At 45.5% G+C, this 24818-nt stretch overlaps 1 protein-coding gene across 1 annotated transcript in view; it reads left to right on the top strand.

The window, feature by feature from the left end:
• Window positions 1-24818, top strand: part of GABRR2 (gamma-aminobutyric acid type A receptor subunit rho2) — a 65835-nt gene that overhangs the window by 31759 nt on the left and 9258 nt on the right. The window contains exons 3-8 of the mRNA XM_032155230.2: window positions 16879-16946; window positions 19368-19591; window positions 20504-20586; window positions 20781-20921; window positions 22819-22971; window positions 23933-24129. Coding sequence (XP_032011121.1) covers window positions 16879-16946; window positions 19368-19591; window positions 20504-20586; window positions 20781-20921; window positions 22819-22971; window positions 23933-24129 — 866 coding nt within the window. The remainder of the gene's footprint in view (window positions 1-16878; window positions 16947-19367; window positions 19592-20503; window positions 20587-20780; window positions 20922-22818; window positions 22972-23932; window positions 24130-24818) is intronic.

The following is a 24818-nucleotide window of genomic DNA, read 5'->3' as shown; positions in this document are numbered from 1 at the left end:
ACTTTGGGCAGTATGGCCATTTTCACGATATTGATTCTTCCAACCCATGAGCATGGAATGTTCTTCCATTTGTTTGTATCCTCTTTTATTTCATTGAGCAGTGGTTTGTAGTTCTCCTTGAAGAGGTCCTTCACATCCCTTGTAAGTTGGATTCCTAGGTATTTTATTCTCTTTGAAGCAATTGTGAATGGGAGTTCACTCATGATTTGGCTCTCTGTTTGTCTGTGATTGGTGTACAAGAATGCTTGTGATTTTTGTACATTGATTTTGTATCCTGAGACTTTGCTGAAGTTGCTTATCAGCTTAAGGAGATTTGGGGCTGAGACAATGGGATTTTCTAGATATACAATCATGTCATCTGCAAACAGGGACAGTTTGACTTCCTCTTTTCCTAATTGAATACCCTTTATTTCCTTCTCCTGCCTGATTGCTCTGGCCAGAACTTCCAGCACTATGTTGAATAGGAGCGGTGAGAGAGGGCATCCCTGTCTTGTGCCAGTTTTCAGAGGGAATGCTTCCAGTTTTTGCCCATTCAGTATGATATTGGCTGTGGGTTTGTCATAGATAGCTCTTATTATTTTGAGATACGTCCCATCAATACCTAATTTATTGAGAGTTTTTAGCATGAAGGGTTATTGAATTTTGTCAAAAGCCTTTTCTGCATCTATTGAGATAATCATGTGGTTTTTGTCTTTGGTTCTGTTTATATGCTGGATTACATTTATTGATTTGCGTATGTTGAACCAGCCTTGCATCCCAGAGATGAAGCCCACTTGATCATGGTGTATAAGCTTTTTGATGTGCTGCTGGATTCGGTTTGCCAGTATTTTATTGAGGATTTTTGCATCAATGTTCATCAAGGATATTGGTCTAAAATTCTCTTTTTTGGTTGTGTCTCTGCCTGGCTTTGGTATCAGGATGATGCTGGCTTCATAAAATGTGTTAGGGAGGATTCCCTCTTTTTCTATCGATTGGAATAGTTTCAGAAGGAATGGTACCAGTTCCTCCTTGTACCTCTGGTAGAATTCAGCTGTGAATCCATCCGGTCCTGGACTCTTTTTGGTTGGTAAGCTATTGATTATTGCCACAATTTCAGAACCTGTTATTGATCTATTCAGAGATTCGACTTCTTCCTGATTTAGTCTTGGGAGGGTGTATTTGTCGAGGAATTTATCCATTTCTTCTAGATTTTCTAGTTTATTTGCATAGAGGTGTTTGTAGTATTCTCTGATGGTAGATTGTATTTCTGTGGGATTGGTGGTGATATCCCCTTTTTCATTTTTTATTGCATCTATTTGATTCTTCTCTCTTTTCTTCTTTATTAGTCTTGCTAGCGGTCTATCAATTTTGTTGATCTTCTCAAAAAACCAGCTCCTGGATTCATTAATTTTTTGAAGGGTTTTTTGTGTCTCTATTTCCTTCAGTTCTGCTCTGATTTTAGTTATTTCTAGCCTTCTGCTAGCTTTTGAATGTGTTTGCTCTTGCCTTTCTAGTTCTTTTAATTGTGATGTTAGGGTGTCAATTTTGGATCTTTCCTGTTTTCTCTTGTGGGCATTTAGTGCTATAAATTTCCCTCTACACACTGCTTTGAATGTGTCCCAGAGATTCTGGTAGGTTGTGTCTTTGTTCTCGTTGGTTTCAAAGAACATCTTTATTTCTGCCTTCATTTCATTATGTACCCAATAGTCATTCAGGAGCAGGTTGTTCAGTTTCCATGTAGTTGAGCGGTTTTGAGTGAATTTCTTAATCCTGAGTTCTAGTTTGATTGCACTGTGGTCTGAGAGACAGTTTGTTATAATTTCTGTTCTTTTACATTTGCTAAGGAGAGCTTTACTTCCAACTATGTGGTCAATTTTGGAATGGGTGTGGTGTGGTGATGAAAAAAATGTATATTCTGTTGATTTGGGGTGGAGAGTTCTGTAGATGTCTATTAGGTCCACTTTGTTTAGAGCTGAGTTCAATTCCTGGATATCCTTGTTAACTTTTTGTCTAGATGATCTGTCTAATGTTGACAGTGGGGTGTTAAAATCTCCCATTATTATTGTGTGGGAGTTTAAGTCCCTTTGTAGGTCACTCAGGACTTGCTTTATGAATCTGGGTGCTCCTGTGTTGGGTGCATATATATTTAGGATAGTTAGCTCTTCTTGTTGAATTGATCCCTTTACCATTATGTAATGGCCTTCTTTGTCTCTTTTGATCTTTGTTGGTTTAAAGTCTATTTTATCAGAGACTAGGATTGCAACCCCTGCCTTTTTTTGTTTTCCATTTGCTTGATAGATCTTCCTCCATCCCTTTATTTTGAGTCTATGTGTGTCTCTCCACGTGAGATGGGTTTCCTGAATACAGCACACTGATGGGTCCTGACTCCTTATCCAGTTTGCCAGTCTGTGTCTTTTAATTGGGGCATTTAGCCCATTTACATTTAACGTTAATATTGTTATGTGTGAATCTGATCCTGTCATTATGATGTTAGTTGGTTATTTTGCTCATTAGTTGATGCAGTTTCTTCCTAGCCTCGATGGTCTTTACAATTTGGCATGTTTTTGCAGTGGCTGGTACCGGTTGTTCCTTTCCATGTTTAGTGCTTCCTTCAGGAGCTCTTTTAGGGCAGGCCTGGTGGTGACAAAATCACTCAGCATTTGCTTGTCTGTAAAGTATTTTATTTCTCCTTCACTTATGAAGCTTAGTTTGGCTGGATAGGAAATTCTGGGTTGAAAATTCTTTTCTTTAAGAATGTTGAATATCGGCCCCCACTCTCTTCTGGCTTGTAGAGTTTCTGCGGAGAGATCAGCTGTTAGCCTGATGGGCTTCCCTTTGTGGGTACCCCGACCTTTCTCTCTGGCTGCCCTTAACATTTTTTCCTTCATTTCAACTTTGGTGAATCTGACAATTATGTGTCTTGGAGTTGCTCTTCTCGAGGAGTATCTTTGTGGCGTTCTCTGTATTTCCTGAATCTGAATGTTGGCCTGCCTTGCTAGATTGGGGAAGTTCTCCTGGATAATATCTTGCAGAGTGTTTTCCAACTTGGTTCCATTCTCCCCGTCATTTTCAGGTACACCAATCAGACGTAGGTTTGGTCGTTTCACGTAGTCCCAAATTTCTTGGAGGCTTTGTTCATTTCTTTTTATTCTTTTTTCTCTAGACTTCCCTTCTCGCTTCATTTCATTCATTTCATCTTCCATCTGCGATACCCTTTCTTCCAGTTGATCGCATCTGCTACTGAGGCTTCTGCAATCTTCACGTAGTTCTCGAAACTTGGCTTTCAGCTCCTCCATCTCCTTTAAGCCCTTCTCTCCATTGGTTATTCTAGTTATCCATTCTTCTAATTTTTTTTCAAAGTTTTTAACTTCTTTGCTATTGTTTTGAATTTCCTCCCGTAGCTCAGAGTAGTTTGATCGTCTGAAGCCTTCTTCTCTCAACTCGTCAAAGTCATCCTCCATCCAGCTTTGTTCCATTGCTGGTGAGGGACTGCGTTCCTTTGGAGGAGGAGAGGTGCTCTGCTTTTTAGAGTTTCCAGTTTTTCTGCTCTGTTTTTTCCCCATCTTTGCGGTTTTATCTACTTTTGGGCTTTAATGATGGTGATGTACAGATGGGTTTTTGGTGTGGATGTCCTTTCTGTTTGTTAGTTTTCCTTCTACCAGACAGGACCCTCAGCTGCAGGTCTGTTGGAGTTTACTAGAGGTCCACTCCAGACCCTGTTTGGCTGGGTGTCAGCAGCGGTGGCTGCAGAACAGCGGATTTTCGTGAGACCACCAATTCAGCTGTCTGATAGTTCCTCTGGAAGTTTTGTCTCAGAGGAGTACCTGGCCCAGTGAGGTGTCAGTCTTTCCCTTCTGGGGGGGGTGCCTCCCAGTTAGGCTGCTCAGGGGTGAGGGACCCACTTTAGGAGGCAGTCTGTCCGTTCTCAGATCTCCAGCTGCGTGCTGGGAGAACCACTACTCTCTTCAAAGCTGTCAGTCAGACAGGGACATTTCAGTCTCTGGAGATTCCTGCTGACTTTTTGTTTGTCTGTGCCCTGCCCCCAGAGGTGGAGCCTACAGAGGCAGACAGGCCTCCTTGAGCTGTGGTGGGCTCCACCCAGTTCGAGCTTCCTGGCTGCTTTGTTTACCTAAGCAAGCCTGGGTAATGGCGGGCGCCCCTCCCCCAGCCTCGCTGCCGCCTTGCAGCTTGATCTCAGACTGCTGTGCTAGCAATCAGCGAGACTCCGTGGGCATAGGACCCTCCGAGCCAGGTGCGGGATACAATCTCCTAGTGTGCCGTTTTCCAGGCCCGTTGGGAAAGCGCAGTATGAGGGTGGGACTGACCCGATTTTCCAGGTGCCGTCTGTTACCCCTTTCTTTGACTAGGAAAGGGAACTCCCTGACCCCTTGCGCTTCCCGAGTGAGGCAGTGCCTCGCCCTGCTTCGGCTCGCGCACAGTGCGCTTCACCGACTGTCCTGCACCCACTGTTTGGCACTCCCTAGTGAGATGAAACCGGTACCTCAAGCAGAAATGCAGAAATCACCAGTCTTCTGTGTCGCTCGGGCTGGGAGCTGGAGACCGGAGCTGTTCCTGTTCGGCCATCTTGGCTCCACCCCGGGTAACCATTTTTCTGACCTCTGTCTCCATGGACTAGTTTTGCTTACTCTTGAACTTCATGTAAATAAAATCATACAGCATGTGACCCTCTCTCTTGAAACAACCCCAACCATCTTTGGAGTGGTGGGACCATCGGAGAGTTTGCATCATTTTGAGGGCCAATCTGTCTCTCTGAGGCTCCTACGTATACCACCTTGAGAGCTGTAATTATGGTGCTACTCAGAAGTGTCTCTTCCACGTGACTATCCTTCAAATACTTGAAGACTGTTTTCTGAAAGTTTTTAATTTTTACAAGATAAATAACCCATGCCCTTCAATAGACTCTAATATAGTGTGATCGTGAATGTGCCCACCCTGTACACTTCTCCCTGGGCCTGTGCTATTCGCAGGGAGCTCTTGGTTCCAAACGCTGTCCCTCCTGGATGTACTTGGCTCATGCAGAGCCAGGGGAATCATCCCTTCTGTTTCTCTAGATGCCTATAAAAATCTTTTTCATGTCCTTCCAAAGCTATTTTATGCATATGAAATATGCATATATATCCTCCCCATCCCACTTTCTAGACGATTGTGCTATACATACTCTTGTATGGCTATATATACTCTCATTGTTATTGTACTATACATACTCTTCTGTACATTGGTGTTTTTTTTACTTAGCACTATATCTTGGGAATCTATCAGCTCACAAACAACTTCTTCATATTTTTAATGGTTTATTATTCCACTGTATGGATCTATCATACTTTATTTGCCAAGTGTCTTATTGAAGGATATTTAAATTGTTTCCACTATTTTGCTATCACAAGTCATATGTATATATGTCATTTTAAAAATTTCATACATCTCTAATTTTGAAAATCATAGGATTCTCTAAATAGATATGGAAAAAAACTCTTGATAAAGAACACCTATTGATGACAAGAATCCTTGGCAAACTCTCCTTACAATAAGCAAAAAAAAAAAAAAAAAAAAAAAAATTAAAATCCAGTAGAAAAATGTGCAAAGAATAGAAATGGGCAATTCACAGAGGACGAAATCCTGGACTAGAAACATAAAAATGATCAGACTCATTGGTAATTAGAGAAATAAAAATGAAAACACTGAGAAAGAACTTTATACCTATCAGATAAATGAGCCTTAGAAAGCTGAATCAGGACAAGTTGAATCATGAAAGTCTCTGGGCTTTGAGGAGTCTGTCCTCGGCTAGTGAGTGTGACCATGTGTGTAGCACACAGGATGGGGTCGGCACCGTAGTTCACCAGTTCCACGTGTCTGCCCGAAGTCAAGAACACGGAGCTGCGCAGTATCGTGGGAATGGGAGGACTCTGGGAGGGGCTGGGGATGTGAGGATCTGGAAGGGGGAGACTGGTGAGCAGACAGCTGCCACTCTCCACTTCTGTCTGAAGCCTGCTGAGCTGGGCAGGTTGACCGTGTGGGAAGCCCCACTTCGGGCTGCCTCTGTGGGCCTGGTGGTGGGCTTGGGCTGCTGTTGGATAGAAGGCCTTTCCAGGATCCCATCCCAGTTTACCTTGCCACACTTTCTCCCAAACAACAAACTTTTACATGCCCTATGCTACTCCTATATATTTTGCTTCCGACTCCACAAACAGTCGCACCTTCATGTCATTTCATGGTGACAAGGATAACGGTGGATATTGAAGCAATGTGTCTTCATCATCAGAAACCTCTAGTCCAAATCACCCTGGACTCTCATAGCAAGAGCCATGTCAACTTAGTCCACTGGGTTTTTTCACTGTGAAGATAAAACACCACTTCTGCCATCAAGGCAGAAATGTGTGATGGAATGCCTGGATGCCTGAAGAGGAATTCCTAATGAATAGGAAGAGGACATGGCAAGCCCAACCCCTGGGGAGCTGTAGGGGAAGAAGACAGATGGGTAGACATAGAGGTCAAATGTACGTGTCCTTGCTTCCCTCTGGAGAGCAAGATCGGTATGTGAGGGAGCCCAAGAACTCTGTGGGTGTGGTGGAGGAGGGGGGCTGGTGGCTCACTGCCTGGGCCTAGCATGGGGAGGTTGCATGTGTGTGTGAGAGAGTGTGTATGTATGTGCAAGTGTGTGTGCACGTATGCAAGCGTTTGCTGCTACATTGAGTATGAGGAAGGAGTAGTGATGCAGTCGTGATGGAGGGAGGTGGCTGGACAGGTGAGTTGAAGCTGATTGACTGCCCCCACCAGGTCAGAGAGGGGCATGACAGCCTTCTGAAGTCCACGAGTGCTCAGTGTGCAGTAAGCAGACGCGGGTGCTGAGATGGACGGCAGACCAACATAGGCTTCGGTCTGGACCCAGAGGCCCTGGCGTGAGACGATTTCCCTGCTGGAGGCCAGAGGACCATGGATTTGCCAAAAGACAGATGAGATCCTTTGTACCTCAGCAGACACCAGTCCAGACAAGCGCTTAGTGGCAGAGACCAGCCAGCAAGCAAGGATTCAAGGGCCCCCTTTTTCCTCTGTGCCACAGGTCATCTACGGTGGGAGGAAATCTGAAACACTTTAAAACCTGGACTACACGGAGCTGCTGTTCATTACAACTTTTCCACACTTAACAGATATCTTAACAGACATAAGGGCTTGTGAGATGGAGCAAAGAAACTATCTTTAAAAAAAAGTGCACATCTGAGAAGTGTAGGGGAATGATCTACTTGCCACACTACACTTATGCTCATCACACAACCTGAAGTGCACTTCTTCCTCCCGCTACCTGTTAGAAGTAACTAGTGCTTCAAAGTGCAACCCAAATGCAGCCCGTTGGTGATGCTTCCTCCAGTGCCTGTGGCCTAAATTGAGCAAAAGCTGTCTCTTGTGTGAAATGTTCTCCAATGCCTTTCGTTGGACTTCACTGATCCTTCCTCTGGATCATATTATGAATGCTTCTTTCTCACTTCTGAGATGTGTCCTGAAACAGAGTCAGTTGCCCCTCTCCGTGGATTTTAAGCTCCTGGAGGAAGGAACTGTGGCCTATGCATCTCCATATTGTGAATTGCAGTCCGCTCAGGGCTTGGTCTGGTGGACACAGTCAGGACAGGTATGAACCACTCAGTCAGTGCAGGCACATGGACCCTAGGAAGCACTGACACATGGAAGGTCTTATTCAAATTCATCTCTGATGTGGATCTATTTCTTTAAATATCGTGACACTTAAAATATCAAATTCAGAGAAACAGTGAAAAATCGTTATTAGATACTTATTTTTGCTTCAATTCATTTTACAAGTTTGACAAAATTTCATCCTAAGGCGAAGCCTTGTGAGAGAGCCTGAAGAATTCACTGACCACAGTATTTCCTTGGGCAAATCCTTGCTGTGTTCTTGTTTCACTGTAATGCGGCAAGTTCTCCTTGACTGATAATCCGGAACTTCAGAAACAGTTTTAAAGAAATCTCCATAATAACTGGGAGCACGCATTGCTGACAATGACCAACTTTTCTTCAAGTGTGGCTCACAGATATTTCTGCTGCTGGCTTCCACCTTTTATTCCATGGCACAAGTTGGAATGCTCTATTTCTGCCCACTCTGCTGGAGCTGAGCAAAACTGCATTCACCCATGACAGCAGCTTTGGAGCTCAGTGCCAGGAGACAGTTCAGGACCTTTGTTAGGGCCTGTGGAGTCTAGGGGCAGCGGGCAGTAAGCTGGCATGGCAGGCAACCCATCTTGGGTGCCTGTGATCCCCTCAGGAAATCAGATTTGCAGAGTGTGGCCTTCAGTGACATGGACACCAGTGCTAAGAGGTTGACAGAGGCATTCCTTCCTCCAATGTGTATTCAGCCCCCTTCAGACCAGACTGTCTGCTCTGTGAGTGCTGAGGGAAGTATAATGAGGAGTAACAGCTTCATGCTCTGTCCTCTAGGTAAGTGAGTTAGGCCATAATAATAATGACAATGTTGATGTAACTATGTGTGTGTATGTGTATATATATACACACACACACACACACACACACACACACACACATATATATTTTAGACTAAGTCTCTGTCATTCAAGCTGGAATATAGTGGCATGATCTTGGCTCACTGCAACCTCCGCTTCCCGGGTTCAAGCGATTCTCCTACCCCAGCCTCCAAGTAGCTGAGATTACAGGCATGCGCCCCCACACCTGGCTAATTCTTGTATTTTTAGTAGAAATGGGATTTTGCCATGTTGGCCAGGCTGGTCTCTAACTCTTGGCTTCAGGTGCCCCATCTGCCTCAGCCTCCCAAAGTGCTGGGATTACAGGCTTGAGCCACCAGGCCAGATGATGTAACTATTTATGGAGAACATCTTATACGTCAAACCTTTCCACGGGCTTTACATGGATGAGCACATTTAATCCTGATGATAGCCTGATAACCATATGGAGTTGGTACAATTATTATACCTATTTTAGAGATGAGGAAACTAAGGGAAAGAGAAATTATGTATGTACAAAGTCACACTACTAAGAAATGACGGTGACAAAATTCAGATACAGGAAGTGTATCAGTGGGTTTTTTTTTTTTAACTTTTTTTGTAGCTGGCATAGTGGCTCACACCTGTAATCCCAGTGTTTTGGGAGCCTGAGGGGGGAGGATCCCTTAAGGCCAGGAGTTCCAGGTTATAGTGAGCTACGATCTTGCCACTGCACTCCCGCCTAGGGGACAGAACAAGACCCTATTTCTAAAAATAAACCAAAAAAAAAAAAAGTTTTTTGAATCACAGTCCTTTGAAAGTCTGTTTCCCAGAATAGTAATTAAAAATATCTGCCTCTCTCTGTCTCTGTCACACACACACACCAGAGTGAACACACACCCGCATGCGTGCACACACACACACGCATGCACACTTTTATATGCAGTCTCAGGGTGTTCACAGAATCCCTGCACCGGTCTTCAGGGACTCCATGGACACAGGGCTCCCCCGTGCCTGCCTCACACAGACGAGCTCAACACGAGGATGATGGTGGACAACAGAGCACAAACACAAGCAAACTGTCAGGAGCAGCTGTGGGTGGCATGAAGGACATCCAGAGAGGGGAGGCAGGGCCAGGCTGGGGATCCGAGGGACAGAGAGACGGCTCCACCCTGCTTGGGAGCTGGCTTCGTCTTGCAGCCCATGCACAGGGCATGGCGGTTTCTCGGGCTTATCCTCCACTTCTTGATATTGGTCATTCTTGGCACTGGCCCACACTGTGAGCCACAGCAAACAGAGGCCCCTCAACCACTGGAGAGCTGGTTAGGGAAGCCGGGAGTAGGGAATTCAGGGGCCCACTTCCTGAGTCCAGGTTGGTGAATGACCTACCTGTGGGACCACAAAGCCATCAACACCTCCCTTCCTCCTCTTCCTCCCACACCTCGGTGGAACTTTGTGCCATTTGACCTTAGATCTTGGTCTCTGTTGATATGCCAACCTCCCTGCCCCACACTAGTGTAGGTGGGTGGGAGTGGGGGGTTCTAGTGTTTTCTTGAGTGCAGATTTTGGAGGCTGACAAAGCAGAAAGACAGTTGCTCTCCCTGAAAGTTGATAAAGGAAGCAGGTGAGTGTTACACTAGGAAAAGAATGGGACACTGTGGGGACCCCACAACCTTACCCAGGGGCTCAGGAAAAGCCCCCTAGAAGAAAGGTAGAGTTTGAGACCCTAGTCGGTTTGCCTAGATTTGAGACTCAAGCCCCTCAGCCTCACCTTCTCAGACAAGCTTTTAAGCCACTGTTTCCAAATACTGGTTTCTCAAAATATTAATAGGTGTTATTTTTCTTTACTATTTTTAAAACTTTGAGCTATAATACACATTGAGAAAAGGACGCTAAACAAGTGTACAGTGAAATAGCTTAAAATAAACACCCAGGTGAACCATCATTCAGATCAAGAAAAATAATATTTCTATTCCCCAGAAACCCATCACCTCTCCACATGCCCTTCCAGTCAGGTACCTTTTGGACATTACTTCCTTGACTTTTTATGCTTTCGTCTCCGACATACATAATCTTCAACCCCATGATTTAGCTTTGTATGTTTTGGAATTTTGTATAAATGAAAGCATAGAGTACATATTCATCTGTAAGATGAAAATCTCTTATGTTATTGCATGTAACTATGACATTCCATTGTATGAATATACCACAATGTATCCTATACTAGAGACAGACATTTGGGAGATTTCCAGCTTTTAGCTATTACAAAGAATGCTTTGTGAATATTTTTGTGTATGCCTTCTGGTGCACATTCACATACATTTCTTGAAGTGGAGTCCCTGGGTCATGGGGTGTACATAGCTTCCATTTTGCTAGGTAATGCGTTCTAAGGTAGTGGTACCAATGTGCAGGCCCCCCCACTCCACGATTGGCAATGTATGAGAGTTCCTGTTGCCCTATATCCTTGCCAACACTTGGGGGTAGTCGCCCTTTCATTTGAGCCACTTTTGTTAGTATATAGTAAGAATATCTTATTGTGGTTTTAATGGAGCTATTAATGAGGTTGAGCACCTTTCCAGATGTTTATCATTTTTGTTGTTGTGGTAGTAGTAATTATTTTATTTTCTTATTTTTTTAGATTTTAGATTCAGCAGGTACATGTGGGTGTTTGTTAAATACATGTTTATGTAATGGTGGGCACTGGGCTTCTAGTGTACCCATCACACAAATATGTTTATTGTTAATTTCCTCTTTTGTGAAATGCCTATTCAAATCTCTTGCTTGTTTTTGTATTGGGTTATTTGACTCGTTCTTAATGGAACTCTTAGGAGTGATTTATATATTCTGTATACTAGCTCTTTGTCAGTTATTTGTATTACTTAGTATATTAGTCTATACTCATGCTGCTATAAATAACTGCCTGAGACTGGGTAATTTATAAAGGAAAGAGGTTTAATTGACTCACCGTTCAGCATGGCTGGGGAAGCCTCTGGAAACTTACAGTCAGGGCAGAAGGTGAAGGAGAAGCAAGGCACCGTCTTCACAAGGCAGCAGGAAGGAGAAGTGCTGAGCAAAGTGGGGAAGAGCCCCTTATAAAACCATCAGATCTTGAGAGAAATCACTCACTATCACGAGAACAGCATGGGGAAAACCACCCCCATGATTCAATTACCTCCACCTGGTCTGACAAGTGGGGATGATGGGGATAATGAGGATTACAATTAAAGATGAGATTTAGGTGGGGACAGAAAGCCTAATCCTGTCAAATAGTGAGTATTTCAATACATGAACATGATATATTTCTTCATTTATTTAGGTCTGCTTTAATTTCTCTCAATAACGTTTCATAGTTTTCTACATGGAGGACTTCAGATAGTTTCATAGACTTATTTCTGTGTACTTATTTCTAGGTACTTTTGATGCTTTCATAAATGATTTTAAAACTCTGCTGGTATAGACAAATGTAATTGACTTTTATATACTGACTCTATATTTAACAATCTTGTTAGACTCTTTTATCAGTCTAATAGTTTATCTGCTGATTTTTAAATTTTATGTACTCAATCATACAACCTGCAAATAATGTCATAACTTTCCAATTGTCATAACTTTTTCTTTTCCTGTTGCACTGGCTGAAACCTTCAGGACAATGGTAGTGGCATCAATGGCATTCTTGTCTCATTTACAATTTCAAAGGAAATCTTACAACATTTTACTATTAAAGATGGTATTTAATGTAGATTTTTTGGTAGCTTTCCTTCATCACATTGAGAAAATTCCCTTCTATTCGTTTTTTAAAAAATCATAACTAGGTACTGATTTTAACAAACGCTTTTCTGCAATTATTGAGGTAAAGAATTTTCTCTTGTAGTCTGTTAATGTGGAAATGTATATTGAGTCTATGTTTTATAGTTTTCCAGTTTTATGCAGAAACTCTCAATCTTAATGTTTAAAAATCTATTTGCACATAGTAAACTTCGATATTTTAAAATTTATCTTATGTCAGTATCCAAAGACCCCTATGGATCTGTTTCTATTCTTTATTTTCCTGCTGGTTATTGTGCATGCGTTATTTTCTGATGTGCCTGCTTATTTTTGCTTATGAACTTATTTATATAATAATATAAATAATGATTTATAATTTATATTTATATTTTATATTATAATTTATATTTATAATATTTTAATAGAAAAAATTAGAAACCAAGGATGATGTTATCTTCCTCCAGAGAGGATTTATGTTTATTTCTGCCAGGTGCCTGGTGGCATTAACACCCGAGGTTGCTTGAGGGGACTACCACTCCAGAGAGCTTTAATGCGTGTTCAGTGACTGACATAATTTAAGCTGCGAACCCTACAAAGGTTTATCTACTCTGGTCCACCTTCATTTCTCGAATGCAGTCTTTGGGATGTACAATGTATGAAGTACGAAGCTCCACTAAGTGAGCACTTGGACTCTAATCCTGTCCCACAGCCCCTTGAAGTCATCAAAAGCATCTCTCTGCCTCTTAATTCCCCTCCTGAATTGGCAAGTGCCCCTAGAAGAAGTAGATCCAAATACTGGGCCATTCCCTTGGGACTCTGCTTCACCCAGACCCCCAATCCTGGCCTGTTTTGTTAACTCTGATGCCTTCAAAAGTAAGTTTTTCTTGTGGCACATTGGTTCACACCTGTAATCTCAGCACTTTGGGAGGCTGAGGCGGGCAGATCACTTGAGGCCAGGAGTTTCAGACCAGCCTGGCCAACACAGTGAAACTCCATCTCTACTAAAACTACAAGAATTAGCTGGGTGTGGTGGTGCACACCTGTAATCCCAGCTACTTGGGAGGCTGAGGCACGAGAATCACTTGAACCCAGGAGGTGGAGGTTGCAGTGAGCTGAGATCATGCCACTGCACTCCAGCCTGGGTGACAGAGCGAGACTCCGTCTCAAAAAAAAAAAAAAAAAAAATTTAGTGTGATTATTAGTTGTATATGATTCCTTGTTTTTTTTAGTTTAAAACTATTTGATTCTTGAGTGAACCTGTTTGTAGTGTTTTGCTGGATGTGATAAATCCCTAAAGTGTGCTTTCCAGGACCATGTGAAGAAAAATTAATGTGGAAAGCTAGGAACCAAGAAGAGCCCTTGGCTAAGCATGTATTTCCCTTATGCTGCCTTGAATTTGTCACCTAACTGGCTACACTGCCTGAAATCTCACCAGAGAAGAGAAATCCCAAAGAGAAGTCTCTTTGCGTTACCAGATCCCTCAATATTTTTTTAAAAATTATTTATTTGCAGACAGAGTCTCACTCTGTTGCCCATGCTGGGGTGCAGTGGCGCATGCTCACAGCTTACTGAAGCCTGGACCTCCCTGGCTCAAGCAATTCTCCCACCTCGGTCTCCTGAGTAGCTGGGACTACAGGTGCATACCACTGTGCCCAACTAATTTTTGTGTTTTCTGTAGAGACAGGGTTTTGCCGTGTTATTGAGGCTGGTCTTGAACTCCTAGGTTCAGATGATCCACCCACCTTGGCTTCCCAAAGTGCTGGGATTACTGATGTGAGCCACTTCACCTAGCCCAGCCCCTCTCTTAAAGCAGAAAACCCTACAGCAGTGTTAAGGGGCCAAGCCTCGTTAGTTTAACGAGACTACTTTCCTTCTAAATAGGACTTGTTAGGACTCAGCCCCACTCAAAACATAAAATTGTTCATGGAAGAAGGAGAAAGACCAGTAATCTGCAAGAATTTCTCCCAAACCTAGGTTGGGAAGGGCCACAAAGTGGAGATCTGGAGAGCCAGGCAGTGGGGCAGGTCAAAGGCAGCGCTCAGACCGATGAGGGCAGGGCCTTTGGTCTCTGTTCAAACTTGAGGTGCGAGTTTCACTGAATGTGGCTTTGGGACCTCCTGAACAGACAGATTGTTTTCCTCCAACAACCCAGGGCACCTGAGACCTTGACCTGCACCCCGCATGGGCAATACCTCCAGAGCACTGATGCCTCCCTTGCAGTTTTTATCAAATTTCTCCTTAAAAGAGCACTGGAGCTCTGAAGAGCAAGCCAGGCCCTGAGAACAGACAGACACAGTAACTAACACCAAGCCAACTGACATTTTATCTGGAAAATGCCTGAGCCAAAACTAGCTCCTGGCCAAACACTGTGCACGTTATCTGAAAACCAGGCCACTGGAACATGAATCCAAGAGGGCCATTGCTGTATTGTTTCTTCCCTGCAGCTCTTGGGACTGCTGTATCCAGCAGGTCACCTGGCACTTTAGAGAAAGTAGGTACAGGAGAGATGGGGAACGGGGAGAGTACAGTACGTCTTCCACAGGAGGCTGTGCTACCCCGGAATTTAAAGCGCCACTCTGGGCCATTTGAACACAGACTAATGAAGGGTCCCCAGGGTGAGGGAATGAATGGTGCTGGAAGCCTCTAGCAGGGAGTGGCATCTGGGTAGTAGGAGACAGCTCTGGCCAGGCTGCCCACACACCCTCCCTCGGGTTGCAAGGCCCTCAGGGGAGAAAGATAGGCTAATTGGTAAGCCCTGAGGAGGGGCCTCCTCCCACAGGGACCATCCCGTTTCTGGCACCCTCAAAGCACTTCCAGAGCCTGGAATAAAAAGAGAATGCAGGCCGGTGCCGTGGCTCATGCCTGTAATCTCAGCACTTTGGGAGGCCGAGGCAGGTGGATCACTTGTGGTCAGGAGTTCGAGACCAGCCTGGCCAACATGGTGAAACCCTGGCCTCTACTAAAAATACAAAAAATCAGCCAGGTGTGGTGGCAGGCGCCTGTAATTCCAGCCACTCAGGAGGCTGAGGTAGGAGAATTGCTTGAACCTGGGGGGCAGAGGTTGCAGTGAGCCGAGATCGTGCCACTGCACTCCAGCCTGGGCAACAGAGCGAGACTCTGTCCCAAAAAAAAAAAAAAAAGAGAATACGGACGACTGTCAGAGCAAAGATTTCTCATGGGCCCTGATCTTAGCTATCATCTGAGGAACAGAGAAAAATAGAACGATCAACTTATACCCGGATTTATCTGAGAGGGAAAAATTAAAGCATTGTACTTATTTTCTTTCACGTTTAAGAACACAGAAAATAGTCACTCAACCTCACCAGTAATGAATAAACTATTTCCATTCTATCAGGCTCAGCCAAAACAGGAAATCTTTAACGGTGGGATTTCAAGTGTTTGCAAGCCTATGGGGAGCCGGGGGAGAATCAGCGAGGCCATCGCCTGCCCTGGACTACTTCCAAGAGGACCTCTACCCTGCATTTGGGCTGGAGCTGAGGACTGGGCTTTCTAGTTCCTACGGACGCAGTGTGGGAATCTCTGGTCCTCCTTCCCTGCCCATGGCCAAAGTCTCAGCCCCTTCCAGTTCTGCTCATTCCTCAGGACTCAGACTCACCAAGTCCCCCCACTTAGACCACAGTGGGTCAGAATATCTTGATCCTGTGCTCCCTGGTCAGGGCTCAGAGGACCCACGTGCAGCTAGGCTGGCCTCTGGACAATGCCCTCTCCTGCTGAGGCCCAGCCCAGCTGCACCCGACTTCCAGTGTAATGGCATTCATTAACACGCCTGATAGATGCAGGTTGTTGGTTTTTCCCTTTCTAAGTTTAAAAAAATATTAAAATCCAAAAAACACTTTACTAAAGCATAACGTACACACAGAAAAGTGCACCCATTATAAGTGTACCGCTCACTACATTCTCCTAAAGTGAACTTATCCACATAACCATCAGCCAGCTGAAGGAAAAGGACAGGACCCCACAGACAAACTCGGTTTTAGAAATCTTGCCGTAGGGCAGACGAAGTTCAGTGCTAGTTTCCATGCTGGGTTTTCTCATACTTCTAATCTGACATGGCTGACAAGGTTTCATTGTCCATTGCTGTGATGTGACATTGCACAGAGAAGATCTTGTCTCACCCTGGGTTGAAGGCCTCTAGAGGGCTGGCCCCCAGCTATATGTCAGGGGCTCTGTAGATAGAGGCTGAATGACCGAATGAATCCAGACCAGGGCATGCAGGTGCCCAGCCCAGAGATGGATGCTCTTAGGCCTCATTCTGTTTTTCAGACGTCACAGAAGGCCCAATGACCAGGGTCTCCAGTCAGGCACTAGAGCAACATTATCACCTCTACCCTACAGAGACAGCCCTGGGATGTAAAAAGTAGTGATCAGCTCATTGATTCATCCAATAAGCATGGATTACACATTCAGCCTGGCCCAGGGATGGCACGTAAGGCAGGCACAGTCCCTGACGTTGTGGAGAGAGCACAGACACCCAACTGGTCAGGAACTAGCAAGAAACCCTCATAGAATTCTAAACCTCTGCCCTACCCTGCTCCAGTCCTGGCTCCCCCGGGGGAAGCCAACTGGGGCTGTTCCCAGCCCAGAGGTAGAGAGGAAGGTGCCTTAACCAGCTGTCTCTGCTCTTCTGCAGGCCCTGCCATCCCAGTGGGCGTGGACGTGCAGGTGGAGAGCCTGGACAGCATCTCTGAGGTGGACATGGTATGCAGCGGCCTCCAGTGAGACAGCATGAGAGCCTGTAGTGTGGTGGGCCTCGGTGGTGCAGGCTGTGCCCGTGTGGGCAGAGCAGGAGCTGGAGGTGATAAAATGGGTGCTTGGAAGTCGGCCGTGGAGCAGTAAAATCTAGAGCGGGCATTCTTGCTGCGTGGGTAAAAATAACCTGAGGAGTTGGTTAAATGTGGGTTCCTGGGCCCCATTTCACACTTCCTTATTCAGAATCTCTGGGAGTGAGACTTTGCATTTTCAACACACTCCACAAATAATGCAGGTGATCAGGCGAACCACACCTGGTGGGGTGCGGGAGGTGGACACTTTCAGGCTGAAATTTTGCAGCTTTCTGATGTTCAGTTCCTGCTGCAAGTGCAGTTCCCCTACTCACTCTGTGGCAGTGCCCCCCACTCCATGTCTACCCCAATTCTACCACCACAGGCCTGGGTGTCCTGCAGGGCTCACAGTGGAGGGGTGCACCCCCCACCCCAGGGCCCCAGCCTCCTCTCTTCCTTCTTCTGTATGCCTCTCTTTCAGTCTGCAAACTTCCTCTTTCTTCTGCCTCAGGGATCTTGAGCATGCTTCAGCTCTGGCCCTCCCCACAGCTATCTCCTTCTTATCCTTCAGGACTTAGCTAAAATGAGACTTCATCAAAGAGGCTTCCCTGACCTCCTGATCTAAAGAATTTCTGATTTTTCTTCATAGCCTACATCATCATTTATAATTGTGCTATATATTTATTTGGGGAGTTTTCTTATACATTAGTTGTCTTCCATGCTTGACGATAAGCTCCATGAATGCAGGGACTCATGTTTTTCTTTACCCCAATATCTCCAAGTCTAGTCCAGTGTGGCCCCCCAGGGGACCTGAAAATGTGTGGAATAAATAAAAGTCGGGGAGGCTCCACTTGCCAGCACTGCATCCCACTTGCAATGCTGTCATCTGCCCTTGAAGAGTGGGAACGCCCCTTGCTCCTAATCGACCCAGCATGGCAGACTGATATGATTGATACTGAGGCTGTGCACCCGCCATAGCTCCAGCACCTGGTAAAATATGGGGCCCAGGTGTGAAAGGTGCAGGTATGACAGTTTCCAAGATGCTAGATTGTACATTGCCAGCCCCTTTGGATATCCAACAGCTGAGCCCAGTTCCAGAACCAGCTGTGTCTAGAACAGCCTGGCTGCCCTAGACTGTAATCAACCCAGATGTCTGTGCTGAGTGCGAAGACTTTTGTCCCGTGTGGCTCAGGATGGCAGGAAGAGGTATCTAGAATGACCTGCCTCTCACAGAGCAACCACCAACCTGTGGGAAGGCAGGTGGACTCCAGCAGTAGGTAGGTAACATCCAAGGTAGCCATACACAGCTGGTTGTTTGTGAATCTGCACTTTCCCTGGGCGATGGCCCTCAGAGCCTGCTCTTCAGCTCTGTGACCTAGAAGGGAAATAGCCAGAAGGGGCATTTGGCTGGTCTCTTCCTACTCGTGTATTGGCTGCTCTCCTTGTGTGTGGAAGGGGAGTTCCTGGCAGCTGCTGATGCACTGGGAGCCAGGATCAGTCTAGGGACAGACTCTCATGCATGCACTATCCCAGTGCTCGCTCATTCTTTCCTCTCTTCCTAGGGCTCCCTCTGGGCCCACCACAACCATGCACTCTTTCCAGCCTTCCTCCACCCAGAAAGGATCTTTTGGGCAGTTATTTTTCCATTTGCACCTGTGTCAGCTCTGGCTATGGGGAAGGACCAAACTCTTAAGGAATCAACCATGCAGGCAAGGAGACACTTTTGAACAAGATAAGATTTCAGGCAGAAGTTATAGTAGGTACGCAGCTGCCCATCCCCTCATCCATTTATCTCCCCAATCTTTCAACCAGCAAATATTTATCGAGCATCTACTATGTGCTTTGCCAGGCACTAAATTCTGTGATGAATGGGGATGCAATGGTGGGCAAGACACAATTTTTCCTTCAAGGATCTTATAAGCCTAATGGCAAGAATCCTCCTAAGAGGGACATTCAACTATCCAGGTTTCTGGAAGTGGCCACTAAGCTGAAATGGAATGGTGAGCCAATGGGTAAGGAACCATGTGTGCAGAGGTCTAAGTGAGAGAGAGCAGAGCTTTGGAGAAATCCTTCCCCACTGGCCACCAGGCCAGGCTGCGAGCATCACAGCTGCAGTTTTCATTTGTAAAGCCTGAGGGGCTGGTCGCTCAGTCTCCTGGGCTCCAAGCGCATGATGCATAAAAATGAGGCATTCTCTTTCCAACTGCACAGTGCCATCCTGCCACAGGGCTGCAGAACTGTTACCTCTGAATCTGGATGCTGAGCCTGACATGTCCACCACAGTAGTGGATGATGGGATGATTGTAAGGAAGAAAACTTTCTAAGCCATTTTTGTCTGGTCTCACCCCGGCTCCCACAGGACTTCACTATGACCCTGTACCTGCGGCATTACTGGAAGGATGAGAGGCTAGCTTTCTCCAGCGCCAGCAACAAGAGCATGACCTTCGATGGCCGGCTGGTGAAGAAGATCTGGGTCCCTGATGTCTTCTTTGTTCACTCCAAAAGATCGTTCACTCATGACACCACCAGTGACAACATCATGCTGAGGGTGTTCCCAGATGGACACGTGCTGTACAGCATGAGGTAGCTGTCCGGGGGCCGTTGTTCCTCTGTCCAGTGCCATTCCAGTATGTGTGGTCAGGCCCTTTGGCCCTGAAGACTGTCACTGTGGTTGGGTCCGTGGGTTCCTGGATGGGAGGAGCCTTCTGATGCCAGTCAGAACTATCTAAACATGACGTGGCCACCCCAGCAGGGGACAACTTCCCCATCACTGGGGGTCTTAAGCTTGGGTGAGAAGACTACTTTGGCCTGAATGAGACAATGACCTTCCACATACTGTACCTTCTGTTCCCTAAGAGCATGTGATTCTAGTTGATTGATAATAAAGATTTAAAAAATGGCTTTTAAAAAAATAGATTAAAAAAAAAGTCCCCCCCCAAAAAAAAATAGCTACTGTGTTTTGAGTGCTATTGCAGATTGGCTTCTGCAGTATGGGGAGTCATGTAAGAAGTCATGTTCCACATCTTAAAAAAAAATGCTTTTTTCTCACTTGTCACTGATGAAGCTCATTGTCCCACATCCCCATGGTCTGCTTGTACAGTTCACCAGAATGCAATGCTGACACTAGACACTTCTGGCCTTCGGTGGAAGTTGATGAGGGGGCCTCCCAGGCATCTCTGGAGGAGGTGGCCCTGCTGGCTGAGGGCAAAGCCCAGAGAGAAGCACAGGAGAGAGCCATTAGCAGCCAGCACAACCAGTGGCTGGGGAAGGGGAGCACCAGCCCGGTAATGGGATCTGGCAGAGCACTAATACTCCACTACAGAAGACAAAACTCTGGAAGTTAAGGTTCTATAACTCAGATAACTATGTTTCCAAACTTCTGCAGCAGACATGAGGAGGCAGCTGCTCAGTTGTGTGCGGTGCCTTCTTGCTCTGGGCAGATGTAGGAGCCAATAACTCACTGCACAAGCCAATATGTAACTCTGGGTTGTCTAGGATTACGGTCACTGCCATGTGCAACATGGACTTCAGCCACTTTCCCCTGGACTCCCAGACCTGTTCTTTGGAGCTGGAGAGCTGTAAGTATCAGCATTCCTAATTCCTTTGCCTTCTTTCCTCTCTGATCTTTGTGCCATTTTAGTAATCATGAGACTGAGCACTGCCTGCCAGCATTAAGACCTATTTACTTCTGGACTGGCATAGGATTTCCCTGTTACTTCACCCTGCATCAGAAGTGAATGAGTCAAATTAACTTGTTTTCCTCTTCCCAAAGATGCCTATACAGATGAAGATCTGATGCTGTACTGGAAGAATGGGGATGAATCCCTAAAAACAGATGAGAAGATCTCCTTGTCTCAGTTTCTGATTCAGAAATTTCACACAACTTCCAGACTGGCCTTCTACAGCAGCACTGGTAGCTATCGTTTGCCACAATCTGATTCAAATGTGCAAGAAAGCACATTTGAATTCTTCTTCAGCCTTAACCCCAAGGAAAATATGTTTTGTATGTGTTTTGTTTTTTGTTTTGAGACAAGGTCTCACTCTGTCTCTCAAGCTGGAGTGCAGTGGCGAAATCATGGTTCACTGCAGCCTCAACCTCCCAGGCTCAGGTAATCCTCCCACATCAGCCTCCTGAGTAGCTGGGACTACAGGCACTGCCACCATGTCCAGCTAATTTTTTAAATTTTTTTGTAGAGATGAGGTCTTACTATGTTGCCCAAGCTGGTCTTGAACTCCTGGACTTAAGCAATCCTCCTACCTCGGCCTCCCAAAGTGCTGGGACTACAGGCGTGAGCCATCATGCTCAGCCTAAATTTTGATTATTAAAATAATGTAGCCTAGAATAGGTTCTGGCTTCTACCTACCAGGAGTTCGAGACCAGCCTGGCCAACATGGCAAAACCCCATCTTTACTAAAAATATAAAAATTAGCCAAGCATGGTGGCATGCGCCTGTAATCCCAGCTACTCGGGAGGCCGAGACAGGAGAATTGCTTGAACCCAGGAGGCGAGGGTTGCAGTGAGTTGAGATCGCGCCACTGCATTCCAGCCTGGGGGACAGAGTGATACTTCGTTTCAAAAAAAAAAAAAAAAAGAAATTAGCCAGGCATGGTGAAACATACCCCTGGTCCTAGCTACTCAGGAGGCTAAGGAGGGAGGATTGCTTGAGCCCAGGAGTTTGAGGCTGCAGTGAGCTATGATTGTGCCATTGCACTCCAGCCTGGGCAATAGAGCAAGACCCTGTCTCTATTCAAAAAAACAAAGAGAGAGAAATAGAATAAAGGTTCCCAGGAACTCATGGGAGGGGGAATGGAGAGTTATTGTGTAATGGGTGCAGAGTTTCTGTGTGGGATGATGAACAAGTTCTGGCAATGAATAGTGGGGATGGTTGTACCATATTGTGAATAACATACTTAGTGCCAGTGAACTGTACACTAGCCTGGGCATTGGAGGCCTGGGTTGAACCAAGCTCAACTGATTCTAGCTAAGGCTTTGGAAAAGCCTCTAAGTGTCTCATTTCCTCATGTCCCAAATGTCAGACTTTAGAATCATGTAAACAGCCTATTTCTTTTTGTGACGGATGTGGAGTTTGCATGATAAAGGGTTAGGGTCTCACAATAAAGGTGACAATTTCACAATAAAGGTGACAGTGACCAGAGCCTAGCTCTCCCAGCTCCTGCCCCAGTGGTACTGGCCTCAACAAAATGGAACTATTCCAAACTCATGCTCTTGAGCAGCAAGTCACTCAAGAAATATGGTTGTAATTTGCAAATTACAAATACAGAACAAACAACTATAGCCTAGGCAACATGGCGAAACCCCTGTCTCTACAAAATAATAGTAAGAAAAAAATTAGCTGGGCATGGTGGCACGCACCTGTAGTTCCTGCTACTCAGAAAGCTGAGGTGGGAGGATCGCTTGAGCTTGTGAGGTTGAGGCTGCAGTGAGCTGTGAGTGTGCCACTGTACTCCAGCCTGGGCTACAGGGCAAGACCCTATCTCAAAAACAAACAAAAACCCAAACGACTAAAACTTCCCTTCTGTTTAGTTCTGCCCTTTCCCAAAATACTGTGAAGAGAAGTTAGGTAATACCAACTGGGATAGTAAATGTACTAGATATTGGCAAGATATTTACATATAGGAGAAAGGGCTTAGATTTTGGAAAAGAAAGGTACTATATTAAGCCAATTGGTCATTAATTTCAACTTTCTGTTGCTGATGAGAGCCATGTCAGTGAAAGACGGGTTCCCAGGGACACAGTTTGCTTTCACCTCTCAGATGGAACCTCATTGGCTTCTTCCTGCGTCCCCCAGGCTGGTACAACCGTCTGTACATTAACTTCACGTTGCGTCGCCACATCTTCTTCTTCTTGCTCCAAACATATTTCCCCGCCACTCTGATGGTCATGCTGTCCTGGGTGTCCTTCTGGATCGACCACAGAGCTGTGCCCGCCAGAGTTTCACTGGGTAAAAGCATTTCATAAGGTGTGGTAGGGTGGTTATTTTTTTCAACTTATCACTATGTTCACAAAAAGTAAAAATCGTTATTTAGAGTTCTTAACTGATGAGCTGTTAGAGTCGGAAGGAGCAACTTCTCATGTTTCTTGCCTTTACCATCTAGATGCTGGCCTCAGTTTCCTTCACATTATGAGAGCCAGAGGGAGCTAAAACAACATCAACTGTGATTGTATCACTTCAGAAAGATTTGGGGTATAGACTTCGACAACTGGCAGTATCAGAGCTCAGTGTTTAGATAAACAAGATGATTCTGCAAATGCCAACAATTCCTTCTGTAAATAGAAAAACTTCATTTGCTGGCCTTGTTTAGACAGACTGGGGGCTTGGAGGTAGGGCACAGAATATGAGATTTCTGGGAAAAGGAGGACCACGTTCCCTGGAGCTGTGGTTTAGCCTTTTACAGACCCTGAATTCCAGAGTGTAAGTTTACAACATGTCATTGTAAATTTAGACATTAGGTTGGCCTTTGAGAAAGGTGAGGGTTTAAGCAGCAAGACAAAGTGAAGCAGAATCCCGCATGATGGGCCTCTGGGAATTTCCACAGTTCTTCAAGGACTTTAGATGAGAGAGAATGTGCCTATTCCTTGAAGTTTGGGAACGTTCCTTCAGAGGTGTCCTTTAGTCGCTGTCTTTAATTCCACATGAGAATAGGTCCTCTCCTTGTCAGCCACATCACAGAAACCCAGTCTTTCAGGTGCATGAAGGAAAATGAGACAAGCAAGCGGGTTGGTTCTGGGGAGAATAGGCCTGGCTGCTGGTGGGGCAGATCCTTGCCCCTCTCTGAGGTGGAAACACACCTGGGACTTTCTCATGTGGTTTAAGAGATAGAGAGTGTAAAATCGTGACTTAGTGAGATGTGGGGGCAGTTCTAGACCGCTGTCAGCAGCCCAACTAAGGCCGGGTGTTGCAGGTATCACGACGGTGCTGACCATGACCACCATCATCACGGGCGTGAATGCCTCCATGCCGCGCGTCTCCTACGTCAAGGCCGTGGACATCTACCTCTGGGTCAGCTTCGTGTTCGTGTTCCTCTCGGTGCTGGAGTACGCGGCTGTCAACTACCTGACCACCGTGCAGGAGCGCAAGGAACGGAAGCTGCGGGAGAAGGTGAGAGAGCTTCTTCGGCCCTTGTCTAAGTCCATGCTACTGGGTGAAAATTGAAGGTCTTCTGGGCGGGGTGGGGGCAGAGGCAGGGGCTGCATGTAGAAAAAGGAGATGTTTGTGCAAAAGGAGGAGGATCTTGTTTTAGAATAGGTTCTGGCTTCTACCCCAAAGGATTCCAGAAAGCAGAAGGTCTTTGGACAAAGACTAGGAACTGGAAGACTTGGGTCTTAGACTCAACTTTGCCACCTGTGCTGAGCCTCAGTTTTCTCATCTGTAAAAGGGAGATTACAGAACCCTCACCTCTGCTGTAGGAGTCACATGAGATAATGTATGTGAAAGTTGTTTTGATCTTTCACATATATCAGGATCTAGACAAACAAACTCTCACTATTATTACTGAACATGTCTAGGGACAATGCCTCCCTGTCTTATACCAGAGAAGGGAGAGTTCTAGAACAAAAAGTGCCTTTATTTATCAGTGCCCAGTGAAAATTCAGCCACAGTAAGGACTAAAGCTAAATATCTTATATATATTTCTTTAAAAAAAAACTTTTATGTGTAGATGCAGAAGGAAATTGGAAATACTATACTATCGGCTGGGCGCGGTGGCTCACGCCTACAATCCCAGCACTTTGGGAGGCCAAGGTGGGCGGATCACCTGAGGTCAGGAGTTCAAGACCAGCCTAGCCAAC

Source organism: Hylobates moloch, unplaced genomic scaffold, assembly GCF_009828535.3.
Source record: "Hylobates moloch isolate HMO894 unplaced genomic scaffold, HMol_V3 SCAFFOLD_2, whole genome shotgun sequence".
Lineage (NCBI taxonomy): Eukaryota > Metazoa > Chordata > Mammalia > Primates > Hylobatidae > Hylobates > Hylobates moloch.
The sequence above is the reverse complement of the archived record's forward strand: the minus strand, read 5'-3'. Positions and strand labels throughout refer to the sequence as shown.